This window comes from Crocodylus siamensis, chromosome 10 (assembly GCF_052110815.1).
Source record: "Crocodylus siamensis isolate JL-2025a chromosome 10, ASM5211081v1, whole genome shotgun sequence".
In the NCBI taxonomy this organism is placed as follows: Eukaryota; Metazoa; Chordata; order Crocodylia; family Crocodylidae; genus Crocodylus; species Crocodylus siamensis.
Window position 1 is genome coordinate 9,570,888 of NC_143404.1, and position 14,162 is coordinate 9,585,049.

Sequence of the window (14,162 nt, forward strand, 5' to 3'; positions counted from 1 at the left end):
ATGCATGGCAGATATGCAAGACAGAAAAGGCCTTGTTTTTACGTGGGAAATTCCCCTTTGCTTTAATGAGCATCTCCTGCCTATGTCATCATTCATCAATGGGAAAATAAACCCCCAGGCTCGTAGCTTTATACGGAGACCCTTCCAAAAAAAAACGGGCCACCTGGTTTCATTCATTAAGTACTGTGCACTATAAGTAATAACTATGCTTAATTGAGAAAAGTGATGCAGATTTTTTTTCCTTTCCCCAAGTCACAGGAATGGAGTGCAACCAAGTCAGGGAAGCTGTGTGTGGGAAATGCCAGGAGAACAACTTTCTTCTCTGCCTGCAGACCATTTAGTTCTGCATAATGAAGTAAAAATGGCCAATAAATTATCTAAGGGCTTGATCTCACAAAGGACTGAACATTACTAAACTCCCATTGACGTCAATAGGAGTTGAGAATGCTTAGCAAATTTCTGGACACCACGAGAGTTTTGCATTATCGGGCTCTAAAATGCAGCCTATCTGGTGTGATCGTGAATCGTGGTGTGGATTCATGATCGTGAATCGTGGTGTAGATACTGACACAGGAAGCACCTCTGAGATAATATTTACAACAACAAAAAGCAGACGTCTTGCTACCTCTGCAGCAGAAACAACACTGAGTCCTAAAGATCTTAAGGAATCGGCCTGTGTACGAGAGATCCTGTTCACCAACTTGTAATCGGGGCCAGCACAGTAGGAGAACATGTGCTGGATGTGAGGGAGGAATTACTGGAAGGGACAACAAGAAAGCATGGGTTCATATCCTCTGTTTCCAAACACCCGTCCCAGGAGAGCCAAATGTCTGCTGTAGCCATAAGTGACAGCAAGTGGGGCCACCCTGAATCGGCTTCCAGGAAATAAGTTTTCTTTTTTGGTGGGGGAAGATTCTGGGCTAAAGATCAAAAGAACGGAAATGTAACTCAGGAACTTTTTGGGTTTGTTTAATAGCTTCTGAGGCCGCTGGGATTACTGAACTGATGCACAAACATAAGACTCGGCACAAGAGTTGTTATTTAGTCAAACACATGGCAAGTAGAAAGTCAATATGCAATGTTTTTCATAGATCCATCCATCTACTCCGTGTCATGGCGGGGCCAGTGCCTGAATGAGCTGTTTATCTGTCACAGAAACAGCAGCTAGGAAGTAGGGCCTGATTTTTATCATGCTTGGACCAATTTTAAACTAGAGCAACACCACTAACTTCAGCAGATTTAATCTTGACCTGCATGAGTATAGATACAGTCAAAGCTAGGTCCATGCTCTACCACTGGGAACAGATATATGCTAATATGCTGTTCATATAATACATGTCTGGGTCTCTAACTGGCTAACGAAGCCACAATTTCTTCTTTATATCTGGATTTGCAATTATATGGCTTGTCTCTGCTTCTTCTCATAGAAAAGTAAAACTGAAAGGGACTTCAAAGGGGGCAGGACCAGGCCGGAGGGCCCCCATCCTCCCAGGCATTTAGATGCCTAACTCGCAGTGAATTGAAAGGGCATGCAAAGACCGTTAAGGATGCGGTCCTACACTCCTGAGTTCTTCTGCATCATGTCTATGTCACTAATGACAGCAGTCATCACCAGAGGCTACCAATCAGTTCTCTGCCTTAAGAAAAAATCCTGTCCTTTGAGATAGACAGCTCAGCTCCAGTCAGTTCAGATCATAAATCTACTTGGCAAATGTGTGCCATTTGGAGTCGGAGAAAATAACATTTGCATCAAAACGTATTAAGTACTTACAAAGCTTGCACACAAAGCCGTCACATGAATCAGTGGGTAACTACAGTATTCTCTCTGTGATAACTCACCTTTAGGCAGAAACAAACACCGTGTGAATCAATCTAGTCTTCCCTACGTAGACACACAACATTTGTAAGGATAGTAACCTATAGCACCTGCTCTCTGAGGTTCCCAAAACACGCTGCCAGCAGGGATGTTGGAGCTCAAATCTGACAACAGATCTAATCACGAGGCATCACCAGTCACTACTGGGTGGCTTTGTTGTAAAGTAGAGGGAAGTGCAAATTTTAGTTTTAATCATAGAAGCGTGGCCAAACTGCAGCTATTACGTTTTGTCGATGTGTTTTCCAGGTATGGTTGCATTCACTAAGGGCCACGTTTCTAAAGGGATTTCAGTGTGTTCGGATGCAGGGTGGTGCTGCGAGTGATCTCCGGAAAAGCCAAGGCACTGAATTCCCATGGATTACAATGGCGTTCGGTAACTAACCTGCTTTAGGCACTTCTGCCTGTTCTGCTTAGCTGATGCTCAGCTGTAAATGCAGTCTGAGATTATACCACAACCTGCCTTAAAATGACCCAGACTGCTATGAAGCAATGAGGACTGAAGCAGCATCCTGAATCACACAGCAGAACTGCACTAGCACCACAAAAGCCCATGTATAATACTGCTATTCATTCCCAAGCCGTGGCTAGGTCACTCTTCAGCCTCCCTGAAACCTACCTGGTGGGCAGAAGAGGTTCTTGTGGGGCATCTGACATGGACTCTCCAGTTTACATGGTATTTTTCTAAAGCGGAAGAGGTACTACACCATGTTTGCCCCAGCGCATTGTCATCTTGAACGCGTGTGCTACAAATAAGCTGGAGAGCATCACAGTAGAAAACCTTTCCCTTCCCTTCCCTTAATGTGTTCTCTCCTACTTGCCTCCTGTCACCCAACCCAATCTTCTGAGCTTTTTTTAGATTTTCATGAGTGGGTCAAGATTTGGAGGAATCGCTTCCCTGGAGTTGAACTGAGCTTTGTAAATAACCATCATGACCTCCCTGCACCCCAAGTCTCTTGGTGTCACAAGTCATCCCATCCAAATGAGCCTGCGCTCCCTGAAGGAAAGCGACTTTGCTTTGGGAGAAAGTATGCCAACGATTTAACAGACTCAGGTGAGTAAAACCCTTGAGATCTGTCTCTCTCAATGCCATCCTATTCAGCCTGGCATTATATGTATGTAAGTATGTATGTAAGTATGTATGTATGTATGTATGCTTTCAATTCTGTGAATTCTTCACAAAATTGGAAGCTGAAAAGGCCTAAGTAACAGGGCGCAAACACGTCTCATACACCTCCATGGCTGAGCTCAAGTCCTCCAAACAGAATTTGGAATAGTTCCGCATTTGGCATACACACACGCACTCTCTGGAAATACAATTATGCAAAACTGTCCACTTGAAAACCATTCCCATTGTTACAGACAAGTAATAAATGTCCAGATCTAAGTTTTAAAACTTCAGTGTTAAAGAAATGAAAACCCTAACCCCCTTCAGGGAATTCAGTGCAGTTCTGATTTCTGGAATTCAACTGCTGCCCCATGACAATCTGGTTATTTTGAAACTAGACTGAGGCCCAAAGCAACGCTCTCAGCAGAAGACCATGGGCATGAGGGATACACATGTCATTTTCAGACAGTGTTGAGGACCCACAACTCAAAATGGGGTCAGTGAACTAGGTCCTTCTACTGTTGTCCATCAGCAACCCACTGATTGCAATGGGGTGCTTTGTGGAATAAAAGACCATTCGAAATAAGTCAGGGTGTTGGAGCAGGTGCTCAAAACCTCTGTAACCAGGCCCTATAGCAGCATCTAATCAAAGTCCTGCACAGCCACGTCTCCACAACACCTGGACAGTTGTGGAAACCTGTGACTCTCCCTGCAATTCCTGGGTACCATGCTCAGGCTTTCTCATGTGAATATGCTGTGGGCTCATATCTCACGTGAATACACCGTGTGTGACTCCCGGAGTGTTGCCTCTGCACCATAAGGGGACCTGGGACAGCCTAACACGAGGCATTTGAATGGGATCCAAGTCCCAGGCTTTTGCACATGTACATTTCTCAGACTCCAGCACTTCAGTCAAAGGAAACTTTTGTACAGGAAAATGCAGTCCAGAGAGTTCCTGAAGAAACCCCAAACATGTGATGCCTTCAGAGGCAACTCCAAAGCCACAAACAATAACTGGCAGAAGAGCCTGCCAGAAAGCCAGATCCTGCTACTGGAAAAACTGTTTTGCCGGCCAGGCGGTGGGGTCCTGCGCTGCCGTTGACAAACAGGGGAGAAATTCATAGGGTGCAGGCTCAGCCACTGTGCTCTTAAGAAAAGCAAAGAGGAAAGAAAGCAGCTGCTCTGACTTAGTTATCTAATACAAACTTCTAAGGGCTTCCCAAACTGCACGTGTGAGGGTCTCTGCTGGCAGACATAGAGCAGGGTGAAAAGTTAAAAGGAGATGGCACCTAGAAGCCAAAGACATCCCATCAGCAGCTCAACCTTTGATTCCTCACAGAGCCAGGGGTCGCTGCAAGGAATCCAATGCAACTAAAACATGCCAAGGAGCCAGATGCTTCAGCTGGAAACCCCAACACTGATAGCTCTGCGTCCTGGACCTGCAATCACCATCCAAACAGGAGGTGGAGACGCAATGGCACAATGTGCTCCAGCAAGAGCATCTCAGTCCTGCAAGAGTAGGCTAGGCCCATGTTGTTTTAATTTAACTGTCAAGCAAATGGCTGAATATTTCTGGCTAATTTCTCTCCGACAACTGAAACATCAGTGCTTTGGACAGGGTCAGTGACAGCTATAACCTCAGACTCCTGGCTGGGCCATGGGACAAATCTCTTTCTGAATATAACAATAATCATCATTAGGTGAATACCTAATCACCTACACGGGGCTGTATTATCTCATAGCATGTGACAAGGAGCGTGGGCACCACTTCCCCCATTGTCCGCTTGAGGAAACTACAACTCGGGAGGTTAAAATCCAGCTTCTGACTCCTGAGCTGGGTGCAGCTCTTCGTGACTCCTCAGTCTCATTTGGGCACCCACTCCCACTGAAATGACCAGACCAGGCTACACAGTGAATCTGTGGTGGGACCAGTCTTGACTCCTAGGGCTGTGTCCTACTCACAAGCCCACAGTGGATGTGGATATGCCAGCAGCTGTGCATAACTTGCTGCACTTCTCAGCAGCTGCTGCAGCCATGAGTTTATTGTCATGAACAAGGCCGGGGGGGCAGTCAACGTGGCAAGCTTGCCACCACTGCACCCTGGAGATGTCCTTATGGTGCACAAGAGAAAGGAAAACGTCTGTAGTAACAAGTTCTCCCAGCCCCAGCAGTAGCACCAGCCCCTACCTGGATAAAAATCCTTCTCGATGAGCTTCATCTGGAGATGGAAGATCTGCTCCTGCAGCTTGCAAATGGAGTGTTTCATTTTCTCCCGCCTTGTTACCATGTAACAGAGATTTCGGACCTGCGAAACACAAGACAGGGTTCCTACTGTCAGCAAGGCCTCGAAAAGCCCCAGGCTCCCAGCAGCGCTCCTGGAGAGTCGGCTGACCTGCTGCTGCCTCTAATTACTGCCCCGCATCTGCTGCCCAGAGAAATCCTGGCCTCCCTGTCCTCGTTTCACTGTTGGCCGGACAGCCCTGCACTCCTGGTGCACTGAAAACTCCCCCGGGGGAAATTCTGAGTGGGCCAAGACTGCAGGACACCCGATATCACCAGCTCCAAAACTCCTGGCCCAAATCAGCTAGTGGACATAAAAATAAAGACATTCATCAGAGAAGAGGGACAAAGCTTGTAGGCCCCTTTCAGATCCTGAGAACTGGAGCCCCGCCAGGGAAGGGAGAGGGCAGGTGCATGGTGCAAATGCCATTATGTTCAGAAAGGCAAAAAAGAAACAGGGTTTCTAGGGGCTCAGACCTGCTCTGGCAGATCCCTCTCTGCAAACAAGGTACAGTGAGTACTCTCTAAGTGCAGCCCTTCAGACACTTCCCAACATGCTGGGACGAAAGGTGCCAGGGATGCACCCGCACCCAATCCAGCCGTATTCCCTCTGACATGTGGTACGTTGCTGTCCATCCCATCCACCCTCCTTAATACAAGGAAGCCACATCACGGCTGCCACCTGCGCAGGGAAAGGAGCTTCTCTCTGCTTTCTTCCCAAGCATGCCCTGTGCTCGGGTGCAGGGGAGTGCAGTACAGAGGCTGCCCTCCCATTCCCCTATCCCCCCAGCATCTACAGAAGGCTGCTTTGCAGGCCTTTCTAGCACAAAGTGTGGATGCTTGGTGGTGTGGCACACTCAAGGACCCACAACAGTTTCTATACACAGGTCACCAGACAGCTTCATCAGGTTTCTGCTGCTGTGGTACCCAGTTTGGAGAGAGGTTATGCCACTAATCTCCTTCCTAGACTCTACCCTCTTTTCCAAGGAAACTGAGGAAACGAAGCAGGAGAGTGCTGTGGAGTGCTCAGACTGTGCTGGTTAGAAGCTGCTCCTCACACCCTTCGTATAACCTATGATATACTCACAAACCCAGTGTGGTCACCGTTCTGTGCAAGCGTAATCATCTTCTGCTGAGGGTAAGGATCAGCCAGTTAAAGTTTAATTTTTACCATCCCAGTCAAAGTTCAAGAACTTGAGCTCATAGGAAAGCCCCAGACTTCAGCACCAGAGACACCGGGTGCCTCAGTCCAGAACAGCTCAGGCAAGCAGGGAAGAGGGAGAGAGATTTCAACTTCTGCATCTACTTCCTGGTGCAACAACTCTGGATTGACTTCCAGCACAGGCTGTGGGGTGACCTTTAAACCAGGCTATTAATCTGAATGAAAGCACCAGGAGACAGAACCCATGGGGGTCAGAGTTTAAATTACTTGACCATCTTACCCTGTTGGACTGATGGGGATTAGCATTGCAACCACTGTGGTTGAGAGCTGGGCTTTAATGTTACATGGTGACTGATGCTCAGACACCCACTGAGGAAGCGAACAACTCTGAAGAGCTCTGAGATCCCTGGATGTGAGGAATATCTTACCAGAGAAGAGCAAGGTGTTTCTTGACATGCAGAGGTATAAGGAGTACAGTGGAGGTCTGGCTGACACCGCGATCAAAACTGCCAACTATCCGTTCGGCAGTGATTCTCCAGTGACTTCAATGGGGCTACTCACCCCAGCTCCCGATCTGCACTGTGCACACACGTGTACATGGGTAGCATTTTCTTCCCGTTTGCACTTGATTTAGAAACTTTTACAAAAACTCCTAAGAGCCCACTGGTACATTACCCCCTTGCCTGAATCCTGGCCTTCTCACGTACATGTTGCTTTCACTGAAATCAGCACAGAAGTTTCATCTGAGCTTGGGCTACGGGGTCAGGCAGTGAGGAAAAGCAACTGTGGGAGCTCGCTGCACTGCTCACCCTATCCATGCTACTGAGCGTCTGAGAACCAGGGGCTGGTCGCAAAATTGGCTGCTGCTCTCAGCCAGATGCTAGGATGCTGCACATGAGATGTGAAGTACAGGACGGAGACCGGGCTGGAACCTCAGCTGCTGAGCACTGGCCTGGGGCCGCTGACTTCCCTGAAGCTGTGTCGATAAACACCAGCCTGGCCCACCGCCACCCTTTGTGTTGTTTACTCAGATGAGTCAAATATTAGCTGTTAGTTGCTGGCGTATTGGGTCTAGCTTGGGGAATGCACTAGAGAAACTTTCTAGCTGCAAACAGCAAAGCTTCGCAACTAAACCCAGTCCTTGGAGAGCTGAAACTGTCCTGGATGCGCCAGAGGGACGGTCGCCTCCTGAAGACCACTCCTGATAAACGCTCCACAGAAGTGCTCTAGCCAGCGCGAGACCCGGCCACGTCAGGAATTTCAGCAGGGACAGCAACCCGCCTGCAGACAGCTGTCCCCTCCAACCACAGGGCGCCTGCTGCAACTTCCACCGCAGAAGGAGGGGAGGGGAAGCGGGGAAAGTGTCAGGTTACTTCCTCACAGGTCAGTCCCACTGCAGGCAGAGGGTCCCTGCAGCTGGGCAATGGCCCGGGGTTCAGGATCGGCCCTCAAGCTGAAGAACTGGGGCCCTGAGCTGCTTAGGTGGTAGCAGTCAAGCAGAGATGATTCACATGCACGAGGGACTACAGCCTGTCTGTGCCAGGATGCCTCCTGCCTTGGCGACTGGTGCCTCCTGAGTCTGGGGGGGACCCGCAGAAGCTGGCGGTGGGGATGGGGCTGGCGAGCACCTGCAGGCACTACCAGCAGTGTCGGCGGCGGGGACGGAGCTAGCGAGCACCTGCACACGCCGTTGGCGGTGTCGGCAGCAGGGGTAGCTCTCTCAGAGGGGCACGTGCGTCCCCTACCAGTCACCTATGCCTCCTGCACTCTTTGCACCAGGGATGGCACCAAGTGGGGCTGCAATAGTGAGCTGTGAGAGGCACTCTGCTGAGCAGGAGCAACACATGCCCCTACAGCGTGAGCTCCTTCCCTGTGCCAGCTGGTTAGTGCCACCAGCAGCAAAATCCAACAGGCTGTAGGGGCATGTGTTCCTCCTGCTCAGCAGAGTACATCTCACAGCTCGCTGATGCAGCCCCGTGTGATGCCATCCCTGGTGCAGAGAGTGCAGGAGGCATCCTGGCATGGACAGGATTTGGTCCCTCATGTGCACGTGAATCATCTGTACTTGACCTGAACAGCCCATCATGTGCCCGTGTAGGAACTACTGATAAGCAAGCCGAGTCAGCACAAATGCCAGGTGACACCAGCTAATGTTTGCTTGTGCTGGAGTGGTGCTGTGACTGCCGCCTCAGTGGGAAGGGGCAACATCTTTTAGAGGAAATGGGTAAAAGACAAAATGGAAATGGGATCTAATCTGACCTGACAGGGAATATTTACTCAGTGCCTTGACTCTCCCAAAGCTGAACTAGATGGATGCCCAGGAGCAGAGCTACAGGCAATGAAGCAGGAAGCAAAAGTTGGCTCCCAGGAGCTGAATAACTTGAGCAGACACACTGGTGCACGCCCATAGCCTTCTCCTTTGGGTTCTTCCTTCCCTCCCCAGACCATAAAGTGGGATTCTTTACGATTCACAGGCTACCTCCTCTATAAGAGTTCAGGAGCCGCTGCGCCTCTAATGGTGACACATCAAGCCTGACCTTTTTTTCCCCTCTTCCCTAATGTCTGATACCAAAATGATAAACAGCAGTCTAGGCTGTCAGCTTTTTTTTTAAAGCTGCATTGCCTGTGGTAACGGAGACATCGTGTATTTACATTTGCCCCACACTATATTTGCTCTCTCTTTACAAATGAATTAATGTGCATGAATTTTCACATTGACAGCAAGCTTCCAGCATCTGAATTGTAAATAGCAGCCTAGACAAACAAAACAACTGCTTGTAACCAATGTCATTAAAGAGGTAGAGTCCCTGTGCTCAAAGAAATATTGTGCTTTTTAATGCACCAGGGCAATCCTAGCTATTTGCTACTGATCTTTTTTTTCAATCTTAAAAAAAACTAGTTAAATACAGATAGAGAGAGAAAGCAGGATCCCAGGAACGGAGCTGGCTTGTGTAACCAGCAAGTCCATGCCCCGCGCAAGCAGGGTTAGTGCCTGCCGTACATTTTCTAACAGTTTGTCCCAGTCAATGGGGCATCCGTTATTTCTCTCGAGCAGACAATTCTGCAATCCAGGAGCTATCGCTTGCCAGGCTTGATAATCAGCATAACCTTCTTTCTAAATTGGACCGTGTTATTCTAACAGATCCTCCTGCAGCAACTCAAATATTGCTTTGCTCTCTGGCATGCTCGTGCCCTTCCAGGATTGCAGGTAGTCCTGTTGTCTCCTTCTTCCCTGCAGAGCAGTTACACATGCCTTGCTCTCTAATCAGCTCTTCTATCGGCTCTATGGATCTTGTCTGAGCTGCATCTTTTTGGAGTTGACATGGGATAGACCTTACTGCCAGACCCCGGTTCTGAGTGACAGGCTCATGCATCTGAACACCTAGGGTCCTAGGAGAAGGTTATGCTGGAGGTTACGTTCTCCTTCAGAACAATTTGGAAGCACTTACTTCTGCAGGAGGGAAAGTCGCTCTTTCTTGTTACAGTTCCTTACATGAAGATGCAAAGGAGTGATTCAAATGCTGTATGCTTTACCATGTCCCCTTCTTTCTGTTCTGGATGGAACCAAGCATCAAACTAACATTTCTTTACAAAGGAAACCGTTCCCTCTGGCAACTTTTCTATCAAAATGTTTGGCAATATTTTTCCTCTCTGATTTTGTATTCCTAGAAGAAAACATCATTTGCCCTCTGCTTAGAGACTGCTGATATTTACACATTTACATTGCTAAACAACCCCCATTCCCTCGTACCCAAGCAGTCTCAGATGTTGATATGACACTCCTGGAAGCGTACAGCTTTTTTTCTGCAGCTGATCTGAGACAGCAAGCTTGTGGAATAAGCTAAAAATGTCTTACTGGAACTCCTACAGCAGAGACACAGGAATAGACAGGAACAGGGGAGGGGGATTCCAGCAGAAAGGGTGTTACACTGATTTAACCATGAAACAGTAAAGGCAGGAACAAGGGAGGCTGGGGTAGGCAGCGAAGGGGACTTCGGCAAGGAGACAGAAGGGTTGCGACTGTCACAGACAAGAAACCTGACTGCAGACATCTGCATCCAGTGGAAGGTCTCTAGGCAGGGCGAGGCTTTCCCAATGCGCGGAGCAGGGACGGCAGAGTGACTGAAGCCAGTGCCTTGACACCACAAGCAAACAGCTTGGTTTGGACTGCACAAGGTTGTGCTAAGTTTCTGGGTGACTGGGCTTTCATGTCAGTGAAACAGAGAGGCTCTGCGGGCCTCACATTCCTGGAAAGCATTAGCGAGTCATGCTGAATGCTCCTTCTTTAAAATCCCAGTCCGGGTAACAGAGAAATCCTGATGCATTGCAGGGGCATAGCCCAAGGCTAAAATATTTCCTGTCCTACAATAAGCACACGCCTTTCTGTAGGGCCTTTATTCTGAGGAGCTAAACGTACCTGATTAACACGGGTCTTACAACAGCTCTGAAAGACAAGGAAGGCATCGGCAGGCCTGGCTGCCGTGCTCTCTGCTCAACCTCAGCTGGGGCCAAGGGTCTCCTCTGCCGCTGGTCAGGCAGAGGGGACAGCGCTGGCAGCGCTGCTGGAGGGGCCTGGCTGTTGGCAGGAGTCGAGTGCTCCCACCGTGCCAGCAGGAGCAGCAGGGAAGGCAGGTGGTCAGAGGAGGTGGCAAGGCAAGAGCGGCAGAAACAAACTCTCCCTCTCAGCCTCCCTCCAGAGCCACAGACACCCGCCATGATCCCTGCCAGGAGCAGAGAGGACCTCTAGCAGTGCCTCTGCCCTGCTTGTACACAGGCAAGGCCCCTATGAGCTCAGAGGGGTTTCCATGACTCGCTGACGTGAGGTCCTGTGCACCGTTCCTTCCTGCGACAATGGTGTTTCGCAGCCCTCTCCCCCCAGTTTTGTGTTTCACGACACATGCTGTATTGCTTCCTTCCCTCTTGCTTTTGTCTCTTCTGCACAGTACCCAGCCCCTCTCCCAAATGGCCTCTGCTTCCCCCTAAGTCCTGCTAGCTCCTTTCAGGCAAATGAGACTGACAAAACACAAAGGGCACTGGCAGCATGGTGTTTCAGAGATCCCCTCTCTTACATATTTCTCTTTACTGCCTGCTTACATGCACAGAGCCAGAAGCCAATGCAGCAGGGGCGAGCAGACGGCATTCAGTGCAAGAACTGTCACGAAAGTTTATTATTGTAACTCTGCTGACGTTGATTCTTCCTTCAGCCAGTGTGGTGCCCTCGGGGACACGGGCCAAGTGGAGGACTGTCCTGGCGGTGGCCTGCGGTGCAGCAAACCTTTCTGGGCACCACTCACTGTGATGTGCCTGTGTGTGCCACAGGGCTCTGATCACACAGCAGCATCCCAGAGGAGGTGATCTGTACCCCACATAAGAGCATCACATCCATTGGCCCCATGTTTCACTCATGCCACTGGATTTGTCTTTACTATTTGCTTTTGAAAAAATACTCAAATTCCATTTCTGTGTCTAACGTGGTTTTCAAGCTGGTGAATGGGGTGGAACTGACACTCAGCTAGCGGCACAGTCTGGCTCCCTGTCCGGTTAATGGCCCTTTATTCCCAGAGCGGGCACAGCACAGGTGGCTGTGCTGCCTTGGCAGTGGGTCTCTCCCCTGTGCGAGAGGGCTCCCCTCTGGAGCGGGGAACAGAGGTTAAACTCAATGCACATTCAGTCATTGATGTCACTGCTGGGACTCACAGGAACTCATTTCAGCTGAGCTGGCATCCTGTGATGAAGGCACATATCCGTTAGGACCTGAGCTGGAGCAGGGAAACAGTATGACTGTGACATCTGGCACACTTTAAAAAGAAAATATTCCTGTGCTTATGCATGAGGAGAAAAAAGAGTGAAGGTCTGGGGGTGGTTTCTGTTCCTTTCTTTGATAACACACTAGTTGCTTTACATAGAGCTTCAGGTACCGAGAGCAAACAGACAGGGCAGAGCAGACGAGTCTCAGAGGAGTACTTACAGTGGCCAGACCCTGTGGAAAAGCTAACCAGGTCGACAGAGATGAAGATGGCTTTTCCCAGCAGCTGCCTGCTAGAAGTGTCTGGGTGACTGGGAGAGAATCAGGGTAGCAGAAGGTGTACTCACCCTCTCTAGGTCTTGCCTGAGATGTGTGAAGAGCTTTAAGCGTCTGTAGAGCACATCCTGTTCCTGCTGAGCCAAGTTGTCCACTTCATCTGTTTTGGGTGTCAGCAGCGGTTTGTTGGAATTAGCCTTTCTCTTCAGCTTCCAGTACTGGTACACAAAATCCACCAGCGACTCGCTTATGTCGAGGTTCTCAGCCACCTCTGAGGGCTTCACAAGTTCATAGAAATCCTCTTCCAACTGCTGGAGCTTCTGTTTCCGTAGCGTGACCTTTTCTAAGTCCAGCTGGGCTTGGTCGGGTTCAGTCCGTGCCTCGTCTGGGGGCTTAGTGGCACCACTGCTGTGCTCAAGGCAGAAGGACTTAAACTTCACTTCGTCATTCTCCGCTAAAATAGTCCGCATGTCGAGATTGTGATCAAAGGCGCACGTGACGTGGAATGCAGTGATGCAGGCGGGCATGGAGCACTGGAGGGAAGACAAAGCAAAGGACTTGGATTATTTCACTCACTGTCATTATTTTTTTATTGGTACACTGAAGGACTGGACACGTGCTCGCTCCTGTTAAACGGCCGTACACAGGCTATCACTGACCGCAGTGATACTTGGCCACTGCGAGAGACTCACAAGATGTGAGAGCCTGGCTTGCCTATAAAAAGCATGAATGTGGCATATCTAATGCAGTAACTGACTGCAAGTTACTTTAGGGGACCTGGCTGCTTGACGGGGTCAAGGAATAAGAACTTGACACTGCAAAAACCAGATACCCCTATGGGAAATGACTGCACTTCCCAAATCTCAAGTGCAAAGCCAGTCACCATTATCAGAAATGTCCTAGCAGAAGAAACCCAGTCTTCATCAGACTGCTACATCCATTTAGCTCCTTTTAATTTCAGTCCTAAAATCTTTCTCATCCTCCATGTTGAGATCATGCCTCTTTTGCTTCTATGAAATAAGTATGTTTCAAAGAGTATGTCCAATACTGCTGTCAGTATTGTGGACCACTGTAATGATAAAATGACTGTTGTTGGCAAACAGGTCTCTCCTGATACAAGAATTAACTTATCTCTCCCCGCAAATTCCCCCAGGAATTATATTACTTTTTCCTTTTTTAAAAACCTAAAACCCACCACACTGAATTTATTTGAAGCCTATCAAGGGGGTTGAAGTTCATGAATAAAACTGGAATCTCAGGAGCTTCCAATGCTCCTGAAGCATAATGCCCTTATTAAAAAGTGAGTCTCCCTTTGAAATTCCATAGCTTCTAATTAGTTTCATTAAAAAGAGTAAAAAGAGGGAAAAAAGGGACCCTACAACAGGCATCATCACCATTAATGGAGGAAACTGGGGCAGTGGCTAACTTGTGGTCAAAAAAGTTAGTTGAGATCAGGATTTAAAGCAAGTTCCCTAAATTCCCCCAAGGTTAAATTACTCTGGATTCCACAGGCAGCAAAAGTTAAAAAAATGATTTCCTCTTGCAGAAAGCACACTCACTGGCTGTACACATTTCAGAACATTCTCACCCTCTATTCATTAACTCTTTTTTAATGGCTCAGAGTGTCAGGTAGTTATTTAAACCATAACCCATAAGAAATCAGTTTATTCCAGCTGGTAATGACCAGTTAAACTGCAATAACGAGCCATTCTAAGCG

The 14,162-nt window shown here is 48.6% G+C and overlaps 1 protein-coding gene across 10 annotated transcripts in view; it reads right to left on the reverse strand.

Moving 5' to 3' along the window:
• JADE2 (jade family PHD finger 2) overlaps positions 1–14,162 on the reverse strand; it is a 218,784-nt gene that overhangs the window by 11,238 nt on the left and 193,384 nt on the right. For all 10 annotated transcript variants that reach the window (XM_090064989.1, XM_090064988.1, XM_090064982.1 and 7 more), the window contains 2 exons: positions 12,517–12,978; positions 5,169–5,286 (listed from right to left, as the gene is read on the reverse strand). In XM_090064989.1, coding sequence (XP_089921115.1) covers positions 5,169–5,286; positions 12,517–12,978 — 580 coding nt within the window. The remainder of the gene's footprint in view (positions 1–5,168; positions 5,287–12,516; positions 12,979–14,162) is intronic.